Here is a 15,088-nt window from a genome sequence, read left to right as displayed (position 1 = left end):
ATAATACCATGAGGACCAGATGGGGGGTGTGCGTGCTCCATCTGTCCCCTCTTCTCATCTATACGTGTGTGCCGCGTACATCCATGTGTGTGTGTGTGTGTGTGTGTGTGTGTGTATCTCTGTGTGCATCTATACAAAGCACCTTTGTGTGTATCTCTTACTTACCTACAACCTGACTAAAGTCCCCCCGGGAGTCTAAGGCAGCCCGTTTCTGATAGGTGCACACTTGGGAGTCGCTAACGTCTTCCTGATTAAAGGGTCAAATGGTGCTTTACACAAATCAGCGAGGTCTCTGGGTGCAGGAAGCATGAGCTCTATGGAGAGACCTCAGGCTCTCTCCGGTGACCAGTGAGACTCACACTGGACCTTGGAAGCTGAGCTGCATTCATCACAGCCGCTTCTGCTTCCAGAGCTTCTCCTGCTTCCCTCAAACAAGCCAAAAGTGATGCCAGGTAACAGGTGCCGCAGGGAAGCAAGGTGCTGTTGGAGCACCGCACGGTCACCGGTTGGGAGCAGCAGAGCTGTGCAGGGATGAGAAAGGAGGAGAGATGGAGAGCCAGGGACAGGAGGGAAGGTCCATCAAAATCCACCCAACGCTGAGAGGACTGGCTCCCTTGGTGAGCCGCCACTGCAGACGCCGCCACTTCTTTCCGTTTCTGTGTTGTGGCCTGAAATTTTCTTTTGCTCACTAAAAAGCATGGTGTTTTTTAACGTATTTTTCTTTAAAACGAAGATTTCCAATGGGATACATCAGCTTTGTATGGAATTGAGAAAATACAGTAAAATCACAAGAGAAACATGCCAAAGCACCCGCAGAAGCCCGCCAAGACCAGATTGCACAACCCAGAAACAACCTGTTCTTGTGTTTCCTTCCAGTCTCTTTAATGCAAATATATAGACATATAGGCCTTATTCTTTTAAGAAAGATTTTATTTGTTTATTTGAGAGAGAGAGAGAGCGCGCAGGAGAGGGAAGAGCAGATGCCCCACCGAGCAAGAGGCCCAATGCCGGGCTCTGTCCCAGAACCCCAGGATCCTAACTCGAGCCGAAGGCAGACACTTAACTGATGGAGCCACCCAGGCGCCCCTATATATGCTTTATTTTCATATAACCAGAATCATACTGTTTTGCAACCTCATTTTATTCTCTTTTATTACTAAATTATGGATATTTCCTGCATCGTTAAACATTCTTCTACATCACTCCTCCTAATGGATGTGCATTAAATCATTAAATGAGCGTTAAATGCCAGGCTTTAAGTATATGTCACTTTGGTTCCCCCCAGTTTCTGGACCTAGGATGGCATTTTTTTTTAATATTTTATTTATTTATTCATGAAAGCCACAGAAAGAGAGAGGCAGAGACACAGGCAGAGGGAGAAGCAGGCTCCCTGCAGGGAGCCTGACGTGGGACTCGATCCCAGGACCCCAGGATCACGCCCCAGGCGGAAGGCAGATGCTCAACCACTGAGCCACCCAGGCGTTCCTGGGATGGCATTTTGTAACAGGGCTGGACTCTTTTCTTTTTTATTTCAATAACATATTCTTTACAGCCTTTAGAAAAGAAACCCACATGAAATACTGAAAGAGGGATGTTAAAAAAGTCACAGAGTCCCCCTTGAGTCATAAAACCGGAGGCAAGAGAGGCGGGGCCAGCCTGAGCTCACCTCCCTGGCCTCACCCCATGGAAGCCCATGAGACCAGATTACAGGCAAACCCAGGACCTGATCTGATAGCACAAAGACACCCACAACTCTGAATTTCCTGCTGCCACGAGGCCTCTTTTTGCATAGGCTGTTTGACTTACACATACGTGGAAAGCAACTACTAAGAATAGAAGAGTTGCCTCTTTTCTTCCGTTGTCAGACTCCCAGGTATTGCTCAGCCGGTGCGGGGCTGGTGCAGCTGCCTGCCGCTCCCCGGGCCCTCCAGCAGCAGGGTCAGCAGGCTCGGCGACAGCAAGAGGCCAGTATGATTCTTTCCCCTGCTCCGTGTGTGGCAGAGGTTGGGAAGGCAGCTTTCTGAGGGCTCTTTGTCCAGCGAGGGAGCGGGACCTCTGCAGGTAGGGGGCCCTCTGGCCACCCCCCTGCGCTTCCCCCGCCACCCGGCCAACGATTTTCTTCTTCTCCAGGCTCCTCTAACCTGAGCTCGCTCAAGCAACCTTGAGAAGCTGGCACCTCCTGGCAACTTTGGTAGAATCTGCTGGGTGCTGACAAGTTTGTGAACAAGCATTCTGTGTGAGCCCCTCAGGACCAGCCCTGTGTTGGCTCCCCCGCCCCGTCCCCCCCCCCCGCCTCCCCTCCCCCCCCCCCCCCCCCCCCCCCCCGCCCGCATGGTGCCTTGCACAGCTGGGACGGTCAAGCTCTTCACTGATTTCACTGATGCCTTGACTCATGCTGCCATTCATTCATCCCACCGATACGAACTTCGTGCCTCCCATTGCAGGCATTGTATTGGTGGTAACAGTAGGATGGGGAATAAAAACAGACAAGATCCCTGCTGTCCTGAGAGATACGAAGAATAAGAAGGAAGCAACTAGAGTGGAAGAGTGTGTGGTGGGGGGCTCAGGGGAAACACCTGCTGAGTTATAAGAGATCCTTGATGCTCTTCTGTGTGATGTCTGGCATTGGGATGCTGTCCTTAACGTATCTCCAGCCTCTCCGGGCATGGCTCTGAGCTGAAGAGAGACCATTTCTTTGTGCAAGATCAGTTACGGGCAGGGGAGCGAGCCTGGCTCAAGCACACAGCCCCAGAGACCCTTGTGGTCAGGGAATTCCTAAATGAACTCGAACTTTTGGGGGCTGGGATCTGTTTACTCTTGGCACACTGGGATTTCCTGTTTCTAAGAAAATGGGCTTAGATGCTCAGCTGCATTAACCAAACAACATGTTGACGCAAATGAATCTGAAACTTGCCAGCTCCAAATTCTCAAGAAGGTCAGCTTTAAGAAGGAAGGAATTGAATGACGTTCCAGGTCCTGAATTACAAGCCAGGTGACTCAGGCCAGGTATTTATTGGTGGATCTTCTTTCCTAACCTTCTAGCCTAAAACCCCACTAACCAGCTTTAGAGTCAGAGACTCCCTGGGTCATTCTGGACCAGGGAGAAGGTGGGAGGAAGCTTTCCCGTGACCATGGCTAGCCTTAGATGTAGGTGTCCTAGGTAGCTGTAGTGAGAGGTTCTGAAAGATTTGCCCCCAAAAAATTCCATCACCAGTATCCTACCTGCCTGATATGGTCACACTGAGCTCATTTCTTTGAGCCTCCAGGAACCTCATGTCAAAATGCAAAAGCCTCTCGTTGACATGTCTTGAGTGACTCCATTTACCACATGTGCTTAGCATAGCAAGGTCCTGTGAATGTGGCAGGCCTGGCAAGTTTTGACAGGGTGTGGGGAGGCAAGGGGAGAAGTGGAGGAGACTTTATTAAGGGATGCTTTTTAGAGAGGCTCAACCCACAGAGGGGAAGGCACCACGGTGGGCGTGCAGGAGGAGGATGTTCAGACAAGAGGCAGAACAGGCTGCAGATACCAGTTTGCTGATGGTAGACATCAAAAACCCACCTGGCCTACTTAGCTAGTAGGCCTTCACATGGAGCCTTCACCTTCTTATCTATGGTCCTGGGGTGTGAGCCAACTCTGCAGGGAAAGGCCTGCTCAGGCTCCAGGGGAGACAGCTCTCTCTGCTGGGAAGAATTCTATAGTTGTTGTCGTTGTTGTTGTTTTTGTGGGGTTTTTTTTAATCAATATTTGAACCAAGAAACGAGTGGTATGGCTTCCACAGTAAAGTGCAATGATGTGAGTCAAAGGGTGTAAATTATTGGCGATTTATTCCATCACAGAGAGTATAGTCCCTGAGATGTGGCTGATGATTGTTACTTCATCAGCAGCGAGTCAAACGAGGTAAAGTTCTCCTGGGAAAACCCAGAGTCTGGAGAGAGATGCAGAAAGTCAACGTCGGAACATCTAACACAGTCATTCATTTTGTACACTGGTCATGTATCAACTAATGGGAACCGTGGGGGAGTCTCCAGAGAATTGGGAGAAAAAAAATAATATCGGCAGAAAAAAATAATATCCATGACAACTGCCTATGAGTCCAAAACAACAGTGGAGTGAAGAGGACAGAGAAGCAAGTGAGAGATTAGGCAGCTAAAGCAAGAAAACCAAAACAAACAAAATTCAGAAGGAAAGGAAAAGGGGCTGTGGGCTTGGGCTAGGGTGGGAAGTCTTCGTGGAGGAAGTACGTTGTGATTCAGGAAGGCTTGTCTTTGCTGGGCCTGCATCTTTGGGTGATAAGAGGCCTGAATAGGTATCTTTATAAATGGTGGAGGCTGCGGAGCAGGGTGGGCGGCAATGGCTACGGTCAATGTTACGGAACTCGTGCATGAGGATATAGACATTTCTATATTTCTAATGGAAATAACAGCACTGCGTTTCTAGCGCCATGTGTGGGCTGAGCGTCGGGCGGTGGCCGCGTGTGGGGCACAAGGAAAGGAGGAGGACAGGTGTGGGAAGACTCTGCTTGAGATTCCAAGGAAGAGATGAATGGAGCCCATTCCTTCTCTCAGTAATTTAGTGATCAAACGTTTACTGAGCACCTACTACCTCTGGGCCAGGTGCAGCCCTGTGAATGCAGTTGTGCAGAGGACAGGGTCGGTGCCTTGGATTAACTCAGAGTTCCCCGAAGGAAACAGGCATAAATGGATGCTCACACACTACAGACCAGAAAGTGCTTTCGAAATATGTGCAAAGCATCCCAGGAAACCAACTGAAGAACAACTAACTCTGCTGGAAAGGGCTGAGGGAGTTGGGGATGGCTTCCCAGGGTGCAGGTATCCACAGGGTTGATTTCTACAATGACCTGGCATTTACCCGACACCACAGTCCAAGGACAGGGAAGAGGCATGAGCGGGAACGTGGGAAAGAGTGTCCCACAAGTTGTGGAGGGAAGCTGGAAAATAGTTTAAAAATTTTTACACCGGACGGTAGAGAATTAGATCTTATGTTGCAGGTGACAGGAACATTATTAGCACATGTTTTTGTGAGACAGGATGACAACCAACATCCCATTCAATTCCAGTGAATAAGCATTGGTAGAGGTCCTCCTCCAAGGCAAAGCACTCGCCGTGCTGGGTAGCTCTATAGGGCATGCAAAGAGGACGCATCCCAAGCCCCCAAGAGAGCCCCCCACCAGCAAATTTGGAGAGAAGCCAGTGGAGACAGAGGGTGAGGAGAAACATGACCACAAACAATTCTGATATAAAACTGGAAAGGCTTCCTTGTTCTCGGAGAGGTGAAAACAAAGGGTTATGGAGGCAGAGAGTCTCCACAGCCCAGATTTGCCTAGGCCCTCTCAGGCCCTAAGCAGGCCTGATCTGGAGGGCCAACCCTCCCTCGTTCCTTGGTCACATGACCACGACCCTCCCTCCAACTTCATCAGGGTCCACAGAGAGCTGTGGGGTTCGAGTCCAGAGGCCAGCATAGAGAAGACACCCAAAAGCCGCCCACAGCGAGCTTGACAGCTCACCGTCCCCACAGGTCTCTGTGCTCTGCCCCGGGGTGGGGGTGGGACTCTAGGCTGTAGCTCTAGGTGTCCCGTTGCTTCAGATAAAAGCTATAATTAGCTGCCACAAGTGCAGTGACGGTGGGAGGGGCCAGGGGAGACCTGAGCGTGAAGTTTTTTGGGGATTCTTTTATTCCTGGCGCCTCTGGTTGCCTCAAGTCCGTGTTCAGCTAAATACAGCTGACCCTTGAGCAGCAGGTGTTTGAACTGCGTGGGCCCGCCTGGCCTGGGATCATTTGCAGTCCAGCAGGGCAAAAGTATTGGCTCTTCCTTGTGATTTTCTCAGGAACGTGGTCTCTTCCCCGGCTGGCTTCGTTGTAAGAACACAGTGTATAATGCATATAACACACAAAATGCGTGCTAACTGCTGTTTGTGTTCTTGGTAAGGTCAAGAGGGGGAGAGCCGAAAGCTAGGGCTGGATTTTCGGTTGGGAGCGGGGTTCCACGCCCCTAAGGTCTGCGTGATTCGCATTATTCGAGGGCCAACTGTACTTATTTTTCACGTGTAGAGTAACCCACTAGGAGAGCCTGCAGTGGATGCCTACAGAATACTCAGAAGCTCAGGCAGGGTCTCCCGGGGTCTCCCTCGCCCTCTCCTGCCCTCTGTCCCCAGCACAAGCGCGTTGTGTGTCCATGCGGGTGGGCATCTAGAAGCAGTACATGGGCCGCTGGCAAGTCGTCTCCAAATAATGACCAGGAATAGTCAGCTCCTCACGTCTCACCTGTGAGCACGGGCTGCCAGGGGCTCCAGGATAAGGAGCACCCTCCAGGGCAGCCACCTAAAGGTGTCCAAGAGCCTTTCACTAACAGAGGCCTGGGCGAGAAGGCGAAGCGAAGACGAGGCTGCCACACGGGCCTTTTGTGCATGCAAGACATGATTTACAGACATCTTTCATCCTTCCTTTTATTCTCTCTCCTTTTCTTTCTCTCTTGCTCTCTATTTGACTGAGTTCTATTTGACTGGTGGTTTCAAAACTAGCAGCTGCAAACTTATGAAGGAAAAAAAACCCAAACCGCAAAACCCTTCTTGTGAAAACTGTGTGTGCCAGTCTAAAAGCGGTAGGCCGTGCGGGAGGAGCGCCTGCGAACGTGTCAGGAAGACAGAAGCAGGGAGTGTGAGGATCACAGCCGTCTAGAGCGGAGGATTACAGCGCCTTCAGGGCGCGCAGGGGTGTAGGGGAAGGGCTGCAGAGGAGTTCGGGAGGAGGGAGGAGCCCTCACAGGCCAGGAAAGCCCTCGGAGGAATGGCTCCCTGCATCAGCTGAGCTGTCTGAAACACTCTGGCTTCCCAAATGCAAATCAGACCAGCTGTTACTACCACATTACTGGTATCTTCCCCCCAGAAGGCCCAGGATCCAGCTTCTACTCCAAGTCCACCGGGGAACTTCTGAAGCACGGAGTAACCCCTGGGTCTGGGTCCCAGCTCCTGCATCAGCCCCAATGTCCCCATCTAACACCCACTCCTACTCACCTATGTACTCACACCCTTCAGACACCACTGATCAAAAAGAAAGATATCTCCCCGCCCCCGCTCCTGTCCCAAACCCCTACTCCATTGCTACTTTCAACCCACAGGTCCATCTAAGGGAGTAGGGAGTAGGAAGGATGTGAGGAGAAATCCTAAGGCCCTTTGAGAGAGAATCAAGTTCCTGTCTGGCCCAAGACTGGAAAAGAAAGTCCTCCAAAGTTTCATTGAGTGTTAGGTCTGGAAGGGAGAATTCTCAGAGTGACATGGAACTGGCCAAAGCTCTTGGTCCTGGGTCTCTTCTTGCCCAAGCTCCTCGCCATCATCTAATCATTGGCCAGCACAAAGAGGGCACTTGAGTTGTTTGGCCAGATGGTTGAGAGCGTTTCCTTGCACGCCGCTGTGGATGGACTGGGCAAGCCGTGCACGGGCCCACAGACCCAGACAAAGGGGGCCCACCCCAACAGGCCCTGTGGACAGCACTCGTTGCCAGGTACCACGGGAAGAGTACAAAAGAGAGGGGCGAGGTAGGGCTCAATGGAGAAGACCCAGGTGGGCTCCAGTTGCAAAAAGAAGGCAGAAGAAATCTAGGTAAATTTGAGTATAAGTATGTGAGGAGAAGCAAAGTTGGTGAAGTGATCAAAACTGGGTGGGGTTAATGAGAGAAAGCTTCAAGGAGGAAGTAAGTTCTGAGTAGAGGTTGAAGGAGGGGAGGGACAACAGGCTGGGGTAGAGGAGGGGGAAGAGGAAGTGTGTCCTGTGGGGGAGGGTGCTTTGTCTTTGGGAAGGGTAATATTGATTGCATGGTGGCCCCGGGAGCTGGGCCATGCTTGAGGTCCTGCCTCCAGGCAGTGTCGTTTGGATACATTTTTAAGGAGGAAGAATAATATTATTTACTAACCGTAGTCACGTGGGGTAGTGGGAAGACTTTGGAAGGGGCCCAGGCTGGCATCAGACAGATCTGAGTTCAGATCTCAGCTCTGCCCCCTGTAAGCTGGGGAGCCTCCCACGCTTCACCTTCCTGAGCTAGCTCAGGAGGAAATGTCTTCTTAGGGCTACGGTGGGATGGAACTGGACGAGGAAAGTCAAGGTGCTCAGTTTTGTACCTGCCGAATAGTAGCTGCTCGATCCATAGTGACCGGGAGGCTATATTCTATTGCTTGCGGATTAGGAAAGCAGCCACAGGATACTGCTCCAAGCCTCCAAGGGCAACAGAATAAGGGATCGTCTCTGCAGCCAGGCCCTGTTTCAGCCCTTCAGTGCAATAAGTCCAGCAAGACCTCAACAGATTGCCGTGCTAGGTGCTAGGTGCTAGGTGCTAGGTGCTAGGTGCTAGGTCTAGGGCCGCAGTCATTTGTTTGCTTGAGAAGCGGGTACGTCCAACCCCGGGTGCTGAGAAATGTCCAACAGCCAACTCTCTGGCTTTGTGCGACGTTCCCGTTTGCATGATGTAGATACCCTGACCAGGGTGTGCCTCTAGCTCGAGAGGTGGGGTCACTGGACGTACAGCTCGGGGGAGAGGTGTGCAGCGAGCACCTGCACACCAATGCAGTGGGGGACCCGCATCCCAGGGGCTGGCCGTGGCCATCGCGGTGCAGGACGGCCCCCCGACGGCCCCGTTGGCTCCCTGATTGTTGGTCAAGTGGAAGGGTGCCGAGGCCAAGCGGCGGAGGAGCAGCATTCCGTCTGTCTTCTCCGTCCTGCGTCGGGCAGAAGTAAAGGTTCCCTCCCGGCACCCACTTCCTCTCGGGACAGTTCCATACTGACTAGCCAGGTCGCTTGCCTCCCAAGCTGAAACAGAACCAAACAGGGGCTCCGTCGGTGGGCCTTCGGCCGAGCAGCAAGAGGAATAGGCAGAGGCATAGGGGGAGCTAGCGCCGCCCCAGACCCGCTCTTCCCAGCCTGCGCAGGGGCCACGGTTCACCCCTGTGGGCACGGGGGGACGTCGAGGCAGGGCACTTCCCCCCTTTAGGGGGCAGCAGGGTCTGGCTTCATCCTTGCTGGATTATCTGGCAGGGGCTGTCACAGACTCGTGGGTGCCAGATCCAGAGAGGTCTTAGGAATTGTGGGTGAGCCCCCTTGCCGCCCAGGGGAGGGTCCTGGGGGACAGCCCCCCCCCCCCAAGCTGTGTCAGATCTAGAACCGGACTTCCCTTTCTTGGCTGGACGGTTCTCCTGAAAGCTGATGCTCTTACACATTTCTCACATCATCACGTCTGCAATTCCTGTGGCCCCTGTGAGTGTGAGGTCCCTCAGGCCAGCCGTGTGCCTTTCCTTTCTGGAGAATTGCTCACAGGTGCTCCGCACGGCGCCGGGCAGACGTGGGGGGCGAGCGGATAACGCAGATCTGCTCCTGTTTGTGGCGAAGGGAATGATGGCAGGAGTAGTGGGAAGAGGAGCGGAAGAGTCAGGGTGGGCCTTCCAGCAAATCCCATCTCGGGAATCCGTTCCCTCCTTCAGTTACAGGGGGTACGTCCTTTTCCGTCCCCCAGTTTTACACGCGCGGGCATCACCAACTTTTCTGGAAGAGGAGGGCACCCCGCCTTCCTCACATCATGCTCCGGGGGATCGGAAAGCATGGCAATCCAACCTCATTGGGCTAGCCCCCTGGCTCGGGGTGGGGGGCGAAGTGACAGGAACCCACAGCTCTCCACCAGCTCGACTCCAGCCCCCCAGAGAATGTGCCCTTCTGCGGGGGGCGGTCTGGTTCAAGGAGGTGACACCCACGTTGAGCCCTCACGCTGCCAACGGAGTGGGGCTCGCACCGGCCTCGGTTCCTGGAGAGCTTGCTCGGCCTCTGCGTGAATCTTAACCCTAAAGACGGGATCGCAGTCGAGTTTCATCTGCAGGGAGCACCTCTGCCTTGCGACCCTACAGACGAGGACGCTAGGGTCCCCGGGCCAGGCTCTGCCGAGAGAATCTGTTGTGCAGCGTTTAAAAGGAAAAATGTAGGGGCTCCTGGGGGGCTCAGTGGCTGAGCGTCTGCCTTTGGCTCAGGTCGTGACCCCGGGGTCCTGGGATCGAGTTCCGCATCGGGCTCCCTGTAGCCAGCCTGCTTCTCCCTCTCTGTCTCTGCCTCTCTCAGTGTCTCTCATGAAAAAATCAATCAATCAAAAAAAAAAAAAAAGTAGAAGGAGGAGACTAATGGAGTTACAGGGTGAGATCATTATATTTATAAACAATGAGCCCGTGCTAGCATTTCAGGTGTCCTGATTTATCTCGCAGGTGGGAGGGAAGAGCTGCTGGCAACCTTTCACTCAGGGCCCTGAGTTTTGGAACAGGATTTCCTCTGCAAGTTGCCGAAGATCAGATAAAAGTCTTAATCTCAGGCACACATAGCCGCAGGCTTTGGCCTCTGCCACTGTGTGCTCCGCTTTCAATAAGAGACTGAACAATGGTTTGGGACTGGGGCAGCGAAGGAGGTGGGAGAGGAAAGGAGCAGGCCGGAGGTGGAGGGGCTTCCAGGGGCGACCTGCCTTCGCCAGAGGCTGCCAGTGCCGGGCTCAGGGCACCCCGGGTCCCTTTTACTGCCTTTGGCCTCCTTGTGCCGAGGAGAAAGCATCAAAACAGACTCCAATACCTACGCCTCCGCCCCCACTTTAGATCTCTGCTTCTTGAGCTGGGTCCTCGTGAACCAGCGTCCCAGGCCTTGGCCTGGGGGAGTGCTGGGGGGTGGGGGGTGGACCGCGAGGAGGAGGAAACGTTGAAACTGCCCTCCAGATTGTTTGTGCCTATTTTTTCACAATGCATCATACGACTGTAACGTCTTTTCAGAATAGGAAGGGCCAAGACCACATTTATGAAGTGGCACTCGCTTAGAGGCTGCTCAGAGGGACGGGAGTGAGCCAAGCCCCCGAGCAGTTGCAGCCTCAGAGTAACAGTCTGTTGGTGTTGAATGAGGTGCCAACTGAGTCAGCACAAGGCGAGGGCCTTGAAATCGGGGTCCGTGCTCCCCAGGATTCTGCTCTGCAGCTCCCCCCCCTCCCCCCCCCCCCCCCCCCCCCCGGTGCATATCCTTACTACCCCAGCCCCGACTGCCAGTGGAGCATGTACTCCGTCACATGGGTACTAGGCTCACCGCTTTTACCTGGATTCTCTCCTCTCCTGCTCACAACCTCACTATTCCCATTGTACAGATGCAAACCGAAACCGGAGTCTCAGAGCCCTTTCCTAACTTGCCCCCAGGTCACCTAAGCAGGCACAAGTTAGATCAAAGCACTGAGGCCCAGCTTGGCTTTTGTGAGACCAGCATTTCAATGACCTGCTGCTCCTAAGGCAGGGGGTACAGGGCGGGTCAGAGCTGCTGAAGCCTGGCCCTGGCTCCAGAACATGCATTTCAGTCTAGAATTCCAGAAGTAAACTGGGCGCTGGGAGGAAGTCACATCCAAAGCGGTGAAGAAGGAAAGAGCTGGAATGAGGATGCTTTTCCCTTTCCTTCTGGCTTCTCTTGTTTGAGGACAGAGGTGGTCTGCGGTGCTGGGCCCTGCGAGCCGGGCGCCCACAGCCTTTCTGTTGGCTCTGCCCTGGCAGGATCCGGGGGAGCTGGACCAAGGGCCATGTGAGGGCCATACTGGGAAGGGATGGACTTCTTTATTTGCCTGGAGAATGGAAGGCGGAGGTGGGGGGAGCAAAGTCTAATTAATGCGTTTCAGGGGAAACTCAATCTACGGAATGAATGATTTTCCCAGATGGGTTGTATTCAGAGGCTCATGAAAATCCTGCATTTTTCCATTGCTGTTTCCCATCCTTTCCGAGCCTTGGCTGAATGGATCCGGAAATCCTTTGGAAAAGAAAATGCACTGGTCCGTTCACCTTGAAAAGGCCTAATGTCCCTCTTCCTTCTCAGGTGGACTGATTAATTTTACAAGCACCTCAGGAGGCCCTGCGGAAAAGGCAGATGCCATGTCCTCTCCCGCTGAAAAAGTTCATAATAATCTGTGCAAAACAGCACCTTTGGATAAACACAATGTGGCTATATATATACCCCTGGCCGTTTCCTGTTGCTCTTGTAGCTTGTGCAGACTCAAAGGTAGGGTGAGGCTGTGACCATAAGCCACACGGTGACATGTACATTAGCCATGCCCTCTGCTTCCTGTGCAGCAGACAGCCCGGGCTGCCCAGGGGGATGGAGCCCCCGAGAGCTGCCTGGGGATGTCTCCGAGCCGTGGTGCTCTCCCCTCTGGGTACAGATTCCCCGAGCTGCAGCCCGACGCCCGTGAGAAAAACACCAACGAGCCAGCCAGCATGCGTGTCCAACGGTCTGCTTGTGTAACTTTTGCACCACAAAACAACAGGTCAAGTCAGAAAGGGTGGTTAACAAACTGAGCCATCCTTTTTCTGTTAAAGGGCCAGCGTCGGTAACATACTTAAGTCACTTTGGCAGAACCCATGGGTCGCGGCCGGCCACGTGCTAGAAACCCACAGTGCCAGAAATAGTAACCATGATTCGAACTTCAGAATCACCTCTCATTTCGGGATTTCAAGCTGCTCACGGAGACAGCTCATGGTGTAGTCTTGGAGCAGCTGGTGGGACACCCACTTCACTAAGCGGCGCAGCCAGGCCCCCAAACGTGCAGGGGCTTATCCCAAAACCTAGAGTAAGTCATAAGAAACCAGAATAAAGGTCTCAGGGGCCCTCCTTTCTCCCCACCCAGCCAGAGGTCAGCCTGGTAACCTGCCACAGCCTCCTCCTGTGGGAGATGGAGCCGCAACCTTGCACCATTTAGAGGCTTTTCAGGAAACTCTGATGTGCAGATGGAGCCACTGGGAGTCTCCATTACCGGGGCCCACCTGTTCTTCGTGATTCGCAGAGTTAAAAGTCTGTAATGCACTCAGGCAACAAATATTTATTGGGTGCTTACTGCGGGCCAGGCATTGGTGCTAAGCCCTGGCTTCGAGGCTGAACTGGTGAGAGCAGACACCCTGCCCTCAGTTGGGTCTAGCAAGGTGAGACCTTCATGACACTTTTGCACAAATGAATATGTAAGCAGAAATGTGGCAGGGACAAGAAGAAAAAGTAGAGTGTCCTGAAAAAAAAGAACTCCAGGCCGGATATCATTTGGATGGGGCGAGTCACAGAAAGCACCTGTGAAGATGTGATATTTCCACATAAATGATGAAGATGGGAGGAAGGAGTATGCAACATTGCTTCCAACGCATAACTGAAGCAAGTTATGATTCTAAGAAGCAACTAGTTCCAAAAAAAAATAAAAAAAGGTCTTGAGCTTTTTTTTTTTTTTTTTTTTTTTTTTTTTGAGCTGCCTTGGGCTCACTTCCCTCTTGCAATAGTTTGGGTGGTCTGTGGCAGGAAGAGAGAAGAAGAGTGAGCCCTGGGGAGGTAAGGTCCTCCGATGAATGACAGGTGGTAAAGGCACAATTAGGGCATTTCATTGCTTCCAAAGTATGCCTGAGGGATGTTCAGAGGTGCTTTATGCAACCAGATTCTGGGTTCAAAACAGTGTGGGAAACTCTGGGTTATGGAAACATACAAAAACCCTCAGGATTTACCAGAACCTCGCATCTGCTACTAGCTAACATATATCCTGAGCCCCCAAGCAAAGAAGAGGAATGACATCCTTCTGCAGCATCTTCCAAACAGATGTGATGGTGGAAGTTTCTTTTACTGAGCACCTCACATAGGTTCTGACGCTTGCATCTGCCTAAGACTCACTTGGGGCGTGTAAAGAGTACTGGTTCCTGGGCTCGGCTCTGAGATCCTAATTCACCAGGTCTAGCATGGTATCAGGAAGTTTTTATTTTTTGAATTAAAATACCCTCCGTCCAGGAACCATGCTTCAAGAAAAAACGAAGCAGGCTGGGAACCTGCGAACCTGAGAAGCATCTCAAGCAGCTCTACTCATTTCCCCGGCAAGCTTTTCCTGTCTTCCCCTCATTCCTGTTAACCTGGTTGGTGCTGAGCGAACAGACTCGTTGCTTATCTAGAAGAAGACAAAAAAAAAAAAAAAAGTCACAAAAACAACAATAAAAATAATAAGCAAAGTGAGTCACAGACCACAACTCCGTCTAGAATCTGTTCGGTGTCTCACGTCCACCTACAAAGACCAATGCTTGTCCTTGGGACCCGTTGGCAGGAACATCATGTATGGTGGAAACTCAAAAATCCCTGACACCGTGCAAATGCAGGATCCAGCAGAAAGTTTTCTGACATGCCCATCTGTCTTAGCCTAATTAGCCCTGTCTCTTTGGCAGCCTCCTGTCCTTTCAAATGGAACAAAAGTACCCAGAAAGACACATCTTGGTGCATTCATATGCAAAGAAGTTTGTATCTTATTTTCTCTCCCTCTCCTCCAGGCCCATCAGAATGAAAAAGCCTGGAGGAACAGGCTCTTTACAGAGAGGCGTTGGCTCCCACAAGCTCCTCCTATGTGGGGTTGCAGTCAGCATAGTGGGGGGGGTGATAGGGGGCGAGCCTAGGATTGCTATTGGAGCTGGCTGTTGAGACAGCCTGGGCTCAGATTACTCTTACTTATGCCCCAGCAGCCGCCCCCCCCACCCAGAGCTCCGTGCTCCCCTCTGCAGACAGAAGACACCTCTGCAGTCACACACCAAAAGAATTCGTAATACCAGTCTGCCAGAGATCTGCCCGGGTTACGGACAGACAGGACGTGAGGAGGCTATATAACAAGGAGAATGTGAGAAAAAAAAAAAAAATAGCATTCTCCTGCACGCTAAAGCAGCCCAGCCTTGCCCTTCTCGGAACATTCTTCAGCCAAAACAGAGTCCTTGTGCCCAGGCGCAGAGACTGGGATTTTTGCAAATGGCAGGTCAGGGGGGCGAGTGTTGGGCAAGCATATATAGGTGCACAGTTCAACCTGTTCAAAGTTGAGGGTGACTGTCACTGAAACCAGGATGAGAGGAAGAAATGGGTGACATTTCTCCAGCGATAACTACAGATGGAATGCGTTTGTCCTGCTAGCCACGAGGTCTGCATCTTGGTGTGTTTTGCTTGGTTTGCACTAATGCTCCGGCTGGTGGTCATTTGCTCTCGGTGGCCAGTTTCATTTCCTGGTTTTGAGAAAATGGCAGTGAGGCCTGTTGCCTGG

General features: G+C 52.3%; 1 protein-coding gene across 6 annotated transcripts in view; it reads left to right on the top strand.

The window, feature by feature from the left end:
- FLI1 (Fli-1 proto-oncogene, ETS transcription factor) overlaps nt 1–15,088 on the top strand; it is a 122,936-nt gene that overhangs the window by 33,038 nt on the left and 74,810 nt on the right. Inside the window, exon 1 of one of the 6 annotated variants that reach the window (XM_035716484.2) lies at nt 2,480–3,006. The exons of the other annotated variants lie outside the window; for them this stretch is intronic. Coding sequence (XP_035572377.1) covers nt 2,962–3,006 — 45 coding nt within the window. The 5' untranslated portion in view covers nt 2,480–2,961. Of the gene's footprint in view, nt 1–2,479; nt 3,007–15,088 lie in introns of those variants that run through there. 6 annotated transcript variants of the gene reach the window in all.

The sequence above is a fragment of the Canis lupus genome, chromosome 5, assembly GCF_003254725.2.
Source record: "Canis lupus dingo isolate Sandy chromosome 5, ASM325472v2, whole genome shotgun sequence".
NCBI lineage: Eukaryota > Metazoa > Chordata > Mammalia > Carnivora > Canidae > Canis > Canis lupus.
Note: the sequence above shows the minus strand (reverse complement) of the source record. Positions and strands in the feature narration are given on the sequence as shown.